Source organism: Neovison vison, chromosome 1, assembly GCF_020171115.1.
Source record: "Neovison vison isolate M4711 chromosome 1, ASM_NN_V1, whole genome shotgun sequence".
NCBI lineage: Eukaryota > Metazoa > Chordata > Mammalia > Carnivora > Mustelidae > Neogale > Neogale vison.
The window spans coordinates 236,323,513-236,338,640 of NC_058091.1; the positions used below are offsets into that span (position 1 = coordinate 236,323,513).

Here is a 15,128-nt window from a genome sequence, read left to right on the forward strand (position 1 = left end):
AGCATTAACTCGGAGACTGGTTGAAAGCACTCCAAAAGAGCAAAGGATCGCGGGGGCAAATTGTGGGAATCGGGGCGGCTAGGGACAGGGGCTTGAGTCCCCGGTCCCAGACGGCCTCCCCGGCGCGGAGGCAGAGAGAGTGCGGCGGAGAAACCGGCTCCTGGTCCCTAAGCCGCCAGCGTGCCCCAGAGCGCGGGGTTCCGGCTCCTGTGAGGGGATGGGAGCCGGTCTGCAGAACGCGCGCTAGCCCTACCACAAAGCTTGAGATGCGCGTGCACGTCGCTCCAGCTCTCCTGGGTTTCTAAGGCCCTGGGGCGCTTCTTGACCCGGGCCATTGTTTCAAAGTCTAAGCCGCGCGCCCGCGAAACTCTTCCCCGGACAGAGGCGCGCAAAAGCCCAGCCTGCGGCTTACGGACCAGCGCCCCGTTCTCAGTGCCCCAGACGCGCGCCCGACCCACAGCCGCCTCTGAAAAGAGGTGCGCGCAAGCCGGGCACTCCCAGCCCCGGCCAGCGGCAAAATCTCAGTGTGCGATCGCTGCTTGGAACCTCTCTGGCGGTCAGGAGCTCCCAGACAGCCGCCACTGCCTTGGCTTTGGGGACGAGCAAAAGATCCTGCGCCCCCAGGGTCTTTAACTTGGAACCTGCACTGCCAGCGTCCAAGGGGGAATTTATTCAGCTTCTGCACCCAGACTGAGGCTTCTGAGACGGAGATCAGGAAGTGTTCCAGGGTGCACCTTGACTGCACCAGAGTTGATACATCCAGCTACATCTGTTCAGTCTTCTCCCACCAAAATGACTAGGAGGAGGAATGCCCAACAGAAGAAAAATACAGAGGATGGACCTTCCGCAACAGAGCTAACGGCTATCAACATAGACAATATGTCGGAAAGAGAATTCAGGCTAACAATTATCCAGGCAATAGCTAGGTTGGAGAAAGCCATGGATGACCAAACAGAATTGATTAGAGCCGAACTGAAAGCGACCAGACAGGATGTTCACAATGTTAGGGCGGAGCTTAAAGCTACCAGGGAGGAGGTCCACAATGCTCTCAATGAGTTCCAATCCAATCTAAACTCTCTCAAAGCTAGGGTAACTGAGACAGAAGATAGAATTAGTGATCTGGAAGACAGATAGAGAGAAAGGACCAGGAGGAAGCCTGGAACAAACAGCTTAGATCCCACGAAAGCAGAATTAGGGAAATAAGTGATGCCATGAAGCGTTCCAACGTCAGAATTATTGGAATTCCTGAAGGGGAGGAGAAAGAAAGAAGTCTAGAAGATGTCGTGGAACAAGTCCTTCATGAAAACTTTCCGAATCTCGCGAATGAAACCAGCGTTCATGTACTAGAGGCTGAACGGTCTCCACCCAAGATTATACACTCCAAAAAAACATCACGACACCTGATAGTCAAATTGAGAAATTATAATTGTAGGTATAATCTCTTGAAAGCTGCCAGGGCAAAGAGGCTCCATACTTACAGAGGGAAGCCCATCAGAATAACGTCAGACCTGTCCACAGAGACCTGGCAAGCCAGAAGAGGCTGGCAAGATATATTCAGGGCACTAAATGAGAAGAACATGCAGCCAAGAATACTTTATCCAGCAAGACTGACATTCAAAATGGATGGAGAGATAAAGAGTTTCCAAGACCGGCAAGACTTAAAAGACTATGCAACCACCAAGCCGATACTGCAGGAAATATTAAGGGGGGTTCTATAAAAGAGGAAAAATCCCAAGAATAGCATTGAACAGAAATATAGAGACAGTTTACAGAAAGAAAGACTTCAAAGGTAACTCGATGTCAATAAAAACGTATCTATCAATAATCACTCTCAATGTGAATGGCCTAAATGCACCCATAAAACGGCACAGGGTTGCAGATTGGATAAAACGACAGGACCCATCCATATGCTGTCTACAAGAGACCCATTTTGAACCTAAAGATACACGCAGACTGAAAGTGAAGGGGTGGAGAAGCATCTTTCATGCCAATGGGACTCAAAAGAAGGCTGGGGTAGCGATTCTCATATCAGATAAATTAGACTTCAAACTAAAGACTGTAGTCAGAGATACAGAAGGACACTACATAATCCTTAAAGGGACTATCCACCAAGATGATCTAACAATTGTAAATATCTATGCTCCCAATATGGGAGCAGCCAATTACTTAAGAAAACTGTTAATCAAGATAAAGAGTCATATTGATATGAATACACTAATCGTAGGTGATCTTAACACGCCTCTTTCAGAATTAGACAGATCATCGAAGCAGAAAATCAATAAAGAAACAAGAGCATTGAACGACACATTGGACCAGATGGACCTCATAGATATATACAGAACATTCCACCCTAAAACAGCAGAATACTCATTCTTCTCAAGTGCACACGGAACCTTCTCCAGAATAGACCACATACTGGGTCACAAATCAGGACTCAGCCGATACCAAAAGACTGAGATTATTCCCTGCATATTCTCAGATCACAATGCTTTGAAACTGGAGCTCAATCACAAGGAAAAGTTCCGAAGGAACTCAAACACCTGGAAGCTAAAGACCACCTTGCTTAAGAATGCTTGGATCAACCAGGAGATCAAAGAAGAACTGAAACAATTCATGGAAACCAATGAGAATGAAGACACTTCGGTCCAAAACCTATGGGATACAGCAAAGGCGGTCCTAAGGGGAAAATATATAGCCATCCAAGCCTTGCTCAAAAAAATTGAAAAATCCAGAACACACCAGCTGTCTCTACACCTTAAAGAACTGGAGGATCAACAACAAATCAAACCAACTCCACACATAAGAAGGGAAATCATCAAGATTAGAGCTGAGATCAATGAGGGAGAAACCAGAGATACAGTAGAACGTATCAATGAAACTAGAAGCTGGTTTTTTGAAAGAATCAATAAGATCGATAAGCCACTGGCTACACTAATCCAAAAGAAAAGAGAGAAATCCCAAATTCATAAAATTATGAATGAAAGGGGAGAGATCACAACTAACACCAAGGAAGTAGAAACAATCATCAGAAGTTACTACGAACAGTTATATGCCAATAAGCTTAGCAACCTAGATGAAATGGATGCATTCCTGGAAAAATATAAACTACCAAAATTGAACCAGGAAGAAATCGACAACCTGAATAGACCGATATCTAATAACGAGATTGAAGCAGTGATCAAAAATCTCCCAAAAAACAAGAGCCCAGGACCTGACGGATTCCCTGGGGAATTCTACCAAACCTTCCAAGAAGAAATAACACCTATTCTCCTGAAGCTGTTTCAAAAAATTGAAGCAGAAGGAAAACTTCCAGACTCTTTCTATGAAGCCAGCATTACCCTGATCCCCAAACCAGGCAAGGACCATACCAAAAAGGAGAATTTCAGACCAATATCACTGATGAATATGGATGCTAAGATTCTCAACAAGATCCTAGCCAACAGGATCCAACAACACATTAAAAAGATTATCCACCATGATCAGGTGGGATTCATCCCTGGGCTACAAGGATGGTTCAACATTCGTAAATCAATCAATGTGATACAACAAATTAATAGGAGAAGAGAGAAGAACCACATGGTCCTCTCAATTGATGCAGAAAAAGCATTTGACAAAATCCAACATCCGTTCCTGATTAAAACGCTTCAAAGTATAGGGATAGAGGGAACATTCCTGAACCTCATCAAATCTATCTATGAAAGACCCACAGCAAATATCATCCTCAATGGGAAAAAGCTTGCAGCCTTCCCGTTGAGATCAGGAACAAGACAAGGATGCCCACTTTCACCACTCTTGTTCAACATAGTATTAGAAGTCCTAGCAACAGCAATCAGACAACAGAGAGAAATAAAAGGTATCCAAATTGGTAATGAAGAAGTCAAACTCTCTCTCTTCGCAGATGACATGATTCTTTATATGGAAAACCCAAAAGACTCCACCCCCAAACTACTAGAACTCATACAGCAATTCAGCAGCGTGGCAGGATACAAAGTCAATGTGCAGAAATCAGTGGCTTTCTTATACACTAACAAGGAAAATACAGAAAGGGAAATTAGAGAATCGATTCCATTTACTATAGCACCAAGAACCATAAGATACCTGGGAATAAACCTAACTAAAGAGGTAAAGGATCTATACTTGAGGAACTATAGAACACTCATGAAAGAAATTGAAGAAGACACAAAAAGATGGAAGACCATTCCATGCTCTTGGATCGGAAGAATAAACATCGTTAAAATGTCTATACTGCCTAGAGCAATCTATACTTTTAATGCCATTCCGATCAAAATTCCACCGGCATTCTTCAAAGAGCTGGAGCAAATAATCCAAAAATTTGTATGGAATCAGAAGAGACCCCGAATCGCTAAGGAAACGTTGAAAAACAAAAATAAAGCTGGCGGCATCACCTTACCTGATTTCAAGCTTTATTACAAAGCTGTGATCACCAAGACAGCATGGTACTGGCATAAAAACAGACACATAGACCAGTGGAACAGAGTAGAGAGCCCTGATATGGACCCTCAACTCTATGGTCAATTAATCTTCGACAAAACAGGAAAAAATATACAGTGGAAAAAAGACAGTCTCTTCAATAAATGGTGCTGGGAAAGCTGGACAGCTATATGTAGAAGAATGAAACTCGACCATTCTCTTACACCGTACACAAAGATCAACTCAAAATGGATAAAAGACCTCAACGTGAGACAGAAATCTATCAGAATCTTAGAGGAGAACATAGGCAGTAATCTCTTTGATATCAGCCACAGCAACTTCTTTCAAGATACGTCTCCAAAGGCAAAGGAAACAAAAGCGAAAATAGACTTCTGGGACTTCATCAAAATCAAAAGCTTCTGCACAGCAAAGGAAATAGTCAAAAAAACAAAGAGGCAACCCACGGAATGGGAGAAGATATTTGCAAATGACAGTACAGACAAAAGGTTGATATCCAGGATCTATAATGAACTCCTCAAACTCAACCCACACGAAACAGACAAACACATCAAAAAATGGGCAGAAGATATGAACAGACACTTCTCCAATCAAGAAATACAAATGGCTATCAGACACATGAAAAAATGCTCATCATCATTAGCCCTCAGGGAGATTCAAATTAAAACCACATTGAGATATCACCTTACACCAGTTAGAATGGCCAAAATTAACAAAACAGGAAACAACATGTGTTGGAGAGGATGTGGAGAAAGGGGAACCCTCTTACACTGTTGGTGGGAATGCAAGTTGGTGCAGCCTCTTTGGAGAACAGTGTGGAGATTCCTCAAGAAATTAAAAATAGAGCTTCCCTACGACCCTGCAATTGCACTCCTGGGTATTTACCCCAAAGATACAGATGTCGTGAAAAGAAGGGCCATCTGTACCCCAATGTTTATGGCAGCAATGGCCACAGTCACCAAACTATGGAAAGAACCAAGATGCCCTTCAACGGATGAATGGATAAGGAAGATGTGGTCCATATACACTATGGAGTATTATGCCTCCATCAGAAAGGACGAATATCCAACTTTTGTAGCAACATGGACGGGACTGGAAGAGATTATGCTGAGTGAAATCAGTCAAGCAGAGAGAGTCAATTATCATATGGTTTCACTCATTTGTGGAGCATAACCAATAGCATGGAGGACAAGGGGCGTTAGAGAGTAGTAGGGAATTTGGGTAAATTGGAAGGGGAGGTGAACCATGAGAGACTATGGACTCTGAAAAACAGTCTGAGGGGTTTGAAGTGGCGGGGGGGTGGGAGGTTGGGGTACCAGGTGGTGGGTATTATAGAGGGCACAGCTTGCATGGAGCACTGGGTGTGGTGAAAAAATAATGAATACTGTTTTTCTGAAAATAAATAAATTGGGAAAAAAAAAAAAAAGAAAATTTAGTCCAACTGTACAGACTACTGGACAATTTTAAGGCAATAGTTTGTATCTGTTTGACCTGTTTGGGGCAACCGTTACTTGGGCAAAATTCTTGATTTGCAGATCCTGGTTCGAAAGGAAGTTGCTGCCTTATATTGTGTGTAACTGAGAAGTCAGACCTCAGCCTACAAAGTAGAAGGCCTTTGTACCTCTATTTGAAGACCTGCATCTACCTCAGCTTCTTAGTTTTGCCACTTTATCTTTGTGAGAGAGGTGGAGTATCTGTTAAGAACACTGTTTGTGTTGGCAGAAAGACCTGGGTGTAAATCCTGGCTTTGCTGGTTACTGTATCACCTTAGGCAATCCACCTTCTCCAAATGTCGAAAACAGAACTCACCTCATATGTTTGTGGAACACATTAAAGGAGACATGTATCTTAAGAAAGAACTTCTGTGAGAGCTCCTAGTAGTAGTGAAGTGATACCTATTATCCTGGCTATAAACTTAAACATATACCATGTTAGCTGCCTTCATTCTTTTGCAGAACAGATAAAGATGTATAAACAAACAAAATACAGTAACATCTACTGGATACTGTACAAGATGCTGGTAAAATAAACAGGCCAAAGCCATGGCCCTTACCTAAGAGGAATTACTGATAGAAATCTCCCTCTACAGGCATCCTAGGATTCGCTAGGTACATTGCTGCATGCCAGTGTTTAAGGGAGTCTAGAGGTTGTCATGGAACTGAAAAGCCATGGTGGACACTCCAGGCTGGGGCTACAGTTCTGAGCACAATACTTCCAGGAAACATGTAGCACATAGTAGTCACTTCATAAATACTTACAGAATCCAGGATCCCTAAGTGATAAACCAAACGGTTTGTGTAGAGGGGTGGGAAGACCTATAGTTGGAGAAAGAAACAGGGGCCAGAATGTGGACCCTTTTGGGCTTAAACTATATATACTGGAAGAGTCCCACAGAGTTTATTTAAAAGACCCATCATGGACAAATGCAGTTTTAGCAATGTGAGGAAGGAATGGAAGGAGAAGCAGTGAAAGTCAGGAGGACTTCTTGGTATAAACCATCATCATGGTTAAGGAGTAAAGGGAAGGCATGCACATGGTTGCAGTCACAGTGCACAAGAAGGAAAAGCTACATGACCATGCCACAGGAAGTAATAAAAAAAGACTGGAAAGGGGGTTGAAATTGGCAAAATTTCTGCATTTAAACCCGAGTTATTAAGCATAGTGAAACGAATTCAGGTCCTTCTAAGTATGGAATAAGATACTTAGAAATCAGTTCATTTTGTAGTTGGGGTAGAGATGAGTGGAGTTTGGTTTTCTTAGCATCTTTATTTAGGTGGTTTTTGTTTTCATTATTTTTATTGCTATGTTAGCCACCATACAGTAGATCATTAGTTTTTGATGTAGTGTTCCAAGATTCATTGTTTGCATATAACACCCAGTGCTCCATGCAATCCATGCTCTCCTGAATACCCATCACAGGGCTCACCCATCCCCCCTCTCCGCTCTGAAACCCTCCATTTGTTTCCCAGAGTCCACAGTCTCCCATGGTTCGTCTCCCACTCCAATTTTTCACAGCAGTTATATTACAAAACTACAATAAATGTTCAAAATTCCAGAATTCAAACACTTCAAACTAATGTAAAATGAAGAAAAAACAGAAACCATCATTTTAACACAATTCTAAATTAAACTACAAACCTGAAATAGACCACAGCTGATAAAGTCTGCTTTATCTTGCAAAGTGGACATATATATGAGTAAAACCCAAGATGACTCCCCCAGGTGCTGGGACCATCCTAAACTCAAGCTATAATTGATTGCAGATAATTATAACAACATTGGCCTTCAGCTATGGACCCGATAATGAAGATACCTACTGAATAGCATGTAACTTAACCAACTTGATTGGCACCTGACTCCCTAAAAATAAAATCCAGTCAAAATCCAGATCATGCAGAGATGGTGAAAAGCACCACAGGTATAGAGATGTGATGTCAGAAACACAGCTCCACGGCCATCAGTTCCAACCTTCAATACATAGTGTGACTGACATTAGGATAAAGTAGTCAGCATCCCATTGTGTCACACCTGTTCTTGAATTCTTTGAAGAGCTCACATTCCTCATTCCATAGGTACCAGGCCATCATTATCCCCATGTAAGCGAGGAACACACGTCTTTGCTCCACAGCATTGTTACTGCTTAAAATTCATGTCCGCTGATGCAGGGACAGAGCCGAGAACATGCAGCCTATGGTTTCAAGTTACCTAACACAGTGACCAGACTGAGAACTGATCTTTCCAAAGAGAAGGAATACATTTCTTCTGTGAAACATGTTAGATCAGACTTTAAGAAAGAAACGTAGATAAGGTGACCATATTCTCTCTTCATATAAATAAATCCACAGGACCAAAGATGCTTTTGCAGACTCAAATGTATTCTTCCCTACCTATACCCCCACTCCCACCTTGGGAAATATGGGCAAGCTCTTAGAGTTTACTGCTGGAAGACTTTCATTTTACAGTGAGCAACTAAGCCCAGAGATGTTAAGTAACAGACCATTGGTGTCTCAAAGGTGTGAAAAAGACATCACCTTCTTCATGCATCCTTTACCAAAAACTCTCACAGCATAGTGTTTGGTGCTCTAACCTTCTCCCCAAGATGAGTGCGCATAAATGATGCACAGTTTGGGGGAACGGTCTTAATACACACCTGAACTTAAAACCAGTAGAACCCTCTCTGAGTAAATGCAAAGCTAAGAGAATTCATCAGTGTTTCTTGTCGCTAAACAACAAAATGTGTGCTGGCTAAAACCATTTAACAGAAATACCATGAAAGCCTTCCAGCAGACTGTTTTTCTGTCTGATTTGAAAACTAGTCCATAGCTTATTATCAGACAGACCAGTAATCCCTTAGCTGATACAGGGATGAATGAATGGGCAGTGAGAAAATGGAATCACCTGGTGTGTGTAGCAGAGTATTTACAGTCTTCCTAATGAAAAAAGATAAGGAAGGTGCAAGGAACTTTGGTGTGTAAAAACCACCTTTTAGGGCTAGCGCTAGAGAGACAAATAAACTAATCACTAGACCTGTGTAGTCCCTGATGTCAGCTCTGTTTTCAATCTCTTTGTGGACTTACCTTGAATCAGAATATTTAAGGCTGCCTCAGCAGGGCACTTGCTCTACTTAATGATAGTTAAGAGGTTTTAAAACATGTTTCTGGTCCTTGCTCAAATTTGTTCCCCTCTGTGTTGCTGAAAGCTTTATGGCAAAGAGTTCTTAACCTCAGCATTACTGACATTGGAAGCTGGGTGATTCTTCATTGCGGAGGGTTACCCTGTGCGCTGTGGGTTGCTGAGCAGCACTCTGATCTTTCCTCACTACATGTCAGTTGCAGCTCCCCAGTTCTGACGATCAGAGATGTCTTCACCCATTGCCAGGTGTCCCCCACCCCTTCCTTGGGGAGCAAAACTGCTCCCAAATGAGAACCACTGGTTTATAGTACTTGGACAAAAACTAGTAAGCCTGTGAGAGCGTGACACCTGTTCCATGTGTAGTAGGTAAAAATTAATCCAGTTGTAGGAGCTTTATTTTCAGGATTTTCCCCATGGTAATTAACACCGGTTTTCTGACGTCATATTGTTTTTGCCCCCCCCCCATGAAAAATGTTGATTTAATTCCTTTAACTTGAAGGCTAAACCAACACCACCACTTGGGTTTATAATGTTTATCATCCCCGTTCCTCTGTCTTTGGAGAGAAAGCCTCTAACTTAGTAAGCAAACCTGCATCATTCTGCCAGGTACATGATAGTCCCCCTTTAGAAACAGGGCAGTTGAGATTGAGAGAGATTAAAAGGTCACCAAGATACTACATTGCAGGTAGGTTGTGAATTCTAGCCTGCCTGATTTAGAGTCCCCACTATTCTCTGTAACAACAGTTCTCCCTGTGTAGTCCATGGACGCCTGGGATTCCCCCAGGTCTTTTCAGAAATACATTCAAGATAATACCCAGTCTGTTTGCCTTTTCCACTGTGTTGACATTTGCATTGGCCACACAGAAGTAATGATGAGTAACACTGCTGGCATCCTAGGGTACAGTAGTCATTGTATGCACTCACAGTTCAAGAATATCCTGGAGAAAGCAAAGTATTACTGATTCTCTTAAATCTCCACATTTGACAATGTCCTTTTACTGTCCATCTATGTGACAGAATGGAAGATGTGTAAGGCGTGTTACGCATTTAGGCTGGACATGGCATTAGGCTTGTGTCAGAGAGGAGTGGGTGTAAGATCATTTGTGTGGTGCGGTGAACAGCCACCTTTTTCATGACATACTACGAATAAACTATGGTGTTTAGCCTTGGATGCTTGGCAGAGGTTTTCTCAAAAAATGATTGAAGTGAGGTTATCACTTGATGGAAGACAACTGACAGTATTTGTTGCCGGTCTATAAAAATTTGAGCTTTCAAACAGAATTTAGAACTTTTTAAGACTTCTATCTGCCACTGTGAGCTTGACAGATGTGACTCTTACATTGTTTAATGAACTGTGTCAACATTTGGAAAATCTGCCTAACTCAGTGAAACAATATTTTCCAACTGACTAATGCATGACAGTACAAAACCATGCATGGGTAAAAGATCCATTCAACGTGCAAGACAGACCAGTGGATGTTAATGTAACAGCGTTACACGAAGTTCACTGATAGGGTTTTGCAGTGCACACTGCAGTACTAACCTTTCAAAAACCAAAATGTGATGTTTGGGGCTAGAGTCACAAGGAGTATCTACAACTACCTGAACTTCATAAGCTTCTGAAGGACCATTACCCCTCCCCTGGCACACAGGGAAGGATGTTGACGGTGCTTCTTCTTACCTGAAGCCCTCTAGGCAGTCCCATGTCACAGGAGGCAGATAAAAATTCCCCAAGTTTCAGGGTTCATTATTTCAGTGATGCATTTCACCCACAGTACCACTTAGATATGTGATAGGGCCTTTGTATTGTCACAGTGCCTGCTATTCAGGGATCGTGACCCTGGGCTAGATGGAAGGATGTGACTTACCACACATTTTACATGCTCCTTAAGGTGTGATTACTTCTCATAATCCTTCCATGAGCCTCCTCTCACCACTTGTTTTTCTGGCAGGAGAACTCAAGAGAAAAACCCAGCTTTGCGTGTGTTGTGTGTGTGGTTTTTTTCTTCCTCTCTCAACTCTAATGTAAACCTCATGGCCTGAGGACTAAGCTGAGCACACGCTCCACTGTAAATGGGCAACAGCATTCGAGTATCCACCTAGAACAAGGCATTTTGTTCCTAGGAGTTTTCACTTAAAAGAAAGCACTGTGGATCGAGTCAGTCCTAGCTCTTCAGAACATTTGGCAGAGCTGGTGATCTGTGATGATAACTCGCTGAAAACTCAGACGATGGTTAGCATTTTTTTAGCAATGAAGTATTTTTAAATTAAGTATATACATTGTTTTGTGGACCTAAAGCTCTTGCACACCTTAATAGACTACAAAATAGTATAAATTGACACACACTGATCAAAGACTCAGGGCATGTTAGCTTTTCCATTCAAAGGGGTGTGAGACACACTCACATTCTTAAGTGCTTTTGATTTCTTTCTGTCATGCATTTGCCATGTACCCCTATTAAATGATGGTGCTTCCACGTGGTTTGCTTGTCATGCTAGTCCTTTGGTTGGACTGGAGCCCTTCAGCGGTCTTGTAGGGTCACACTTAGAGTTGCGCACCATGTCGTCCTCATCCTTGTTTCCATTGGTGTTTGTTACGGGCCTTCCTCATCTTCATTTCTGTGACAAAAACAGGACTTCTTCCCCTGTTGTCTGTGGTGGCACACTTGGCAGCTTTCCACATGCCCTGTGCTTACGGGAGGTAGCGTGGAAGGATTGATGGGAGGCCAGGAGGCTGCCTGGGTTTAGAGATCGCTAGCTATACATGCATCGGTGCACTTGCTCATTTCCTTTGCCCTTTCCCTGTTGCCGTCGGTCATTCAAGGCTCGACGGCCCATTTTGCATACACTGTAATTTATAAGCTAGAATTAGGGAATACCATCCTGGGTTTCAGGCTTCATACTACTTTCCACTTACATAATGCTTTTTCATAAAATCTTCAGTTTTTCTGAAACAGCAAAGAAGGACCATCTATGGAATATTTGCTTGATGCGGGGACAGTGTGCTAGATTTTGTGTGTATTCCTGTGTATGTTTTCAGAGATACACATACACAGGTGATGTCCTTCCCAGGCCATTCATGGAAACCAACTCAGAGCAGTAGCCACCAGCCCAGGCTCACACAGGCTTTCCAGTGGGAGGGCAGGGATGTGAAGCATGTCAGTCTGACTGCAAACGGGCCCCCTGCTCACCCTCCTCCTCCTGCGTGGCCTCATCTCGAGGTGACACCATCTTTCCACAGGGCGGCTGGGAGGCTCAACGAGATTGTATTACTGAAGTGTTTTACAAAGTACAGGCACACCTCATTGGAGAGCACTCTGCCTTACCGCATTTAGGGTTTGCCGGAAGCTTCAGTTTTTAAAAAATGCAAAGTCAGGCAAGCCTTTCAGTGCCACTTTCCCAACAGCATTTGCTCATTGTGTATTTGTGTATCACATTTTGGTAATAGTCTTTCAGATTTTTCTTTATTATAGTTGTTCTGGTGATCTGTGATGATGACTTGCGGAAAACTCAGATGATGGTTAGCATTTTTTTAGCAATGAGTATTTTTAAATTAAGTATATACATTGTTTTTGTAGACATAAAGCTCTTGCATACCTTAATAGACTACAGAAAAGTAAAAATGTAACTTCTGTGTGCACTGGAAAACCAAAAAAGTCATTTGACTTGCTTTCTTGAGATACTCCCTTCACTGCTGTCTGTGGTCTGGAACTGAGCCTGCAGCGTCACTGAGCTATGCCTTTACTACAAAGCACTGTTTAAAAAAAAAAATTTAAGTACATATACATATGTGTTTGTGTATAATGTATACAAATACATATACTTGGTTGAGGAAACATTACAGAAGCAACCTTTCAAATCTTTAAATATTACACTCCTTTTCCATAAACAACTGGTTGGTCCCTAAAAATAGCTGTCAGATGACAGAGATGGGCTGAGCAGGAATAGGAGCATCTTCAGGACTTCAGCCAAGGAAGTTTTTGCTTCCCTAACACATTGCTCCGTTCACTCACTCTAAGACCTTCCTACCTCTCTGTCGAAGTCTGGCCCAGAGCAGCCACTCCACATTAGTCCCAAGTTTCCATTCATCCAGGGCAGCTCACACGGGACCTACAACAGAGTCCATTTGGATTATGCTCTCCCACTGCAGGCTGTCGGCATGTGCTCCGTGCACTCTCCCAGACCCAGCAGGGAAATCAGTACCCTGTGATGGAGAAGTCTCCAGAAGTTCCTGACAGTGTTCAGAGAACATCATGGAACCCCAAGGCCTGTTCCCAAAACTGGGGTGGTGGGAACCCTGACCATTTCACAGAAGTCTCTGCGACAGAGGATCAGCCAGGCACATGGGCTTCATTTGTGGAGAGAATTAAGGGGAGTTTTGGGCTCATAGAAAATCTCCAAAACAAATGAGGAATAAAGGATCTTCAAATACTAGAACAGCACTCAGTGTGGTGAGAAGTTTACAAAAGGAAAAAAGAGAGCTGGGGGGGGAAGCAGATTCCCCCTCTCCTTTTTCTCGAGGCTGCACCTTCAGTGAGTGGGGAGGGCAGAACAAGGGTCTCCCTGTGAAAGCCCCACGTTCCTTCTCTCACCGCGAGCCAGACGCAAGGCTGGAGTCACAGTTCTGCATCCTCATAAGCTGTAGGGTCAGCCCAGATGACCCGGGAGTGAGATGGCAGCCCAGACTCAGGCACGTAAAAAGCTCTGGCTCGTGGAAGACAGGGGTAGAGCTGTCCTGAGACATGACTGAATTTAGAAAGATGCCTGTACGAGATCTTAAGAATCAAAAATTAGATGGATGTCCTAAGCAGTTAAAGGGGTGGGAAGCGTCTTTCTGAAGGGACGGATGCATCCTGTGTCTTGATCCCTGTGGTAGATGCAAGTGGTCCAGGGAGCCAGACTCATCAGCTGCACACTTGAAAAGGGTGAGTGACACCGTACGCACAGGACACCGTCCTCAAGGGGATGAGGAATACTAAGAAGCCCTCAGAAACTAACAAGTACAGTTTCTAAGTGAAGCTTGTTGTCACCATTCTTTTTTAGGGAATACTTAAATGACCTCACTCTTAATTTTGTCTGAAAGAAGAATTCAGCATTGTTTGGATACATTTAGGTGGGCAATTATAATGCCTGCTAGTCCATGACACCAGAGTTCGGTGTGGACTTGCTCACTGGGGAGTGAGGAGTTAAGAGGAATGGATTATGATATTTAACAGCCGTGACAGTTAAATCATCACCCTGCTTTCTTCCTTCCTTAGCCCTGGAATGAGACCAGATGTCAGCTCTCCTCCATCCAGCTCGTCTGCGGCCACGGGACCACCTCCCAAACTCTGCCTTGTGTGCTCTGACGAAGCCTCGGGGTGTCATTATGGGGTCTTGACTTGCGGGAGCTGCAAAGTATTCTTCAAAAGAGCAGTGGAAGGTAGTGTGTGTTTTGAAGAGTTTTATTTTTCCTCTATCGGGTTCTTGTCTCTCACGGTGGATTTTGCAGTTTCTGTTGTATGTGAACCCCATTCAGGCTGGACGTCAGGAGAGGCAGGTGGGTTGGAGGTGGCTCTTAGGTCTTCCAGCGGGAAAGAGATTTTAAAAAGCAACACAAGCAGAACTAGAATAAAATAGAACAGTATAAATTCAGGGGCGGGAGTTTGGTCAGAGAACAGAAGGTAAATGTAAGAAAGGGCTGTCGTGTGAGATGGCGGTGTTAGGTTCCCGCGGTAACATCATGCTCGTTGTATGAGAATCATAGGCTTTAACTCCCGGCAAGTAGTTGGTTCCAAAACCACCAACTGTTCCGGTATGACAGAAATGAGTGACAGTAAGAACTAGGAGGGAGAAAGTCTCTGGATGGGATTTTTTTTTTTCCTATTGAGCCACAAATCTTACTTTGCATAAGAGCTGGTCCCTGTCCTCTGGGTGGTCATGGTCTACTTGAAGTGAAGGATGAGTTAACAGTTTCCAGGTACAGAGGTTAAAATACAGAGAAGCAAGTGATAAACTGCTTGAGGAGGTCAAGGAAATAGGTATTTCAGAAGAGCTGATTTCACTCT

General features: G+C 43.3%; 1 protein-coding gene across 8 annotated transcripts in view; it reads left to right on the forward strand.

Moving 5' to 3' along the window:
* The window catches only part of NR3C1 (nuclear receptor subfamily 3 group C member 1), a 122,088-nt gene that overhangs the window by 79,344 nt on the left and 27,616 nt on the right, over positions 1 to 15,128 (forward strand). For all 8 annotated transcript variants that reach the window (XM_044225328.1, XM_044225302.1, XM_044225292.1 and 5 more), the window contains exon 3: positions 14,340 to 14,503. In XM_044225328.1, the coding sequence (XP_044081263.1) occupies positions 14,340 to 14,503 (164 nt within the window). The remainder of the gene's footprint in view (positions 1 to 14,339; positions 14,504 to 15,128) is intronic.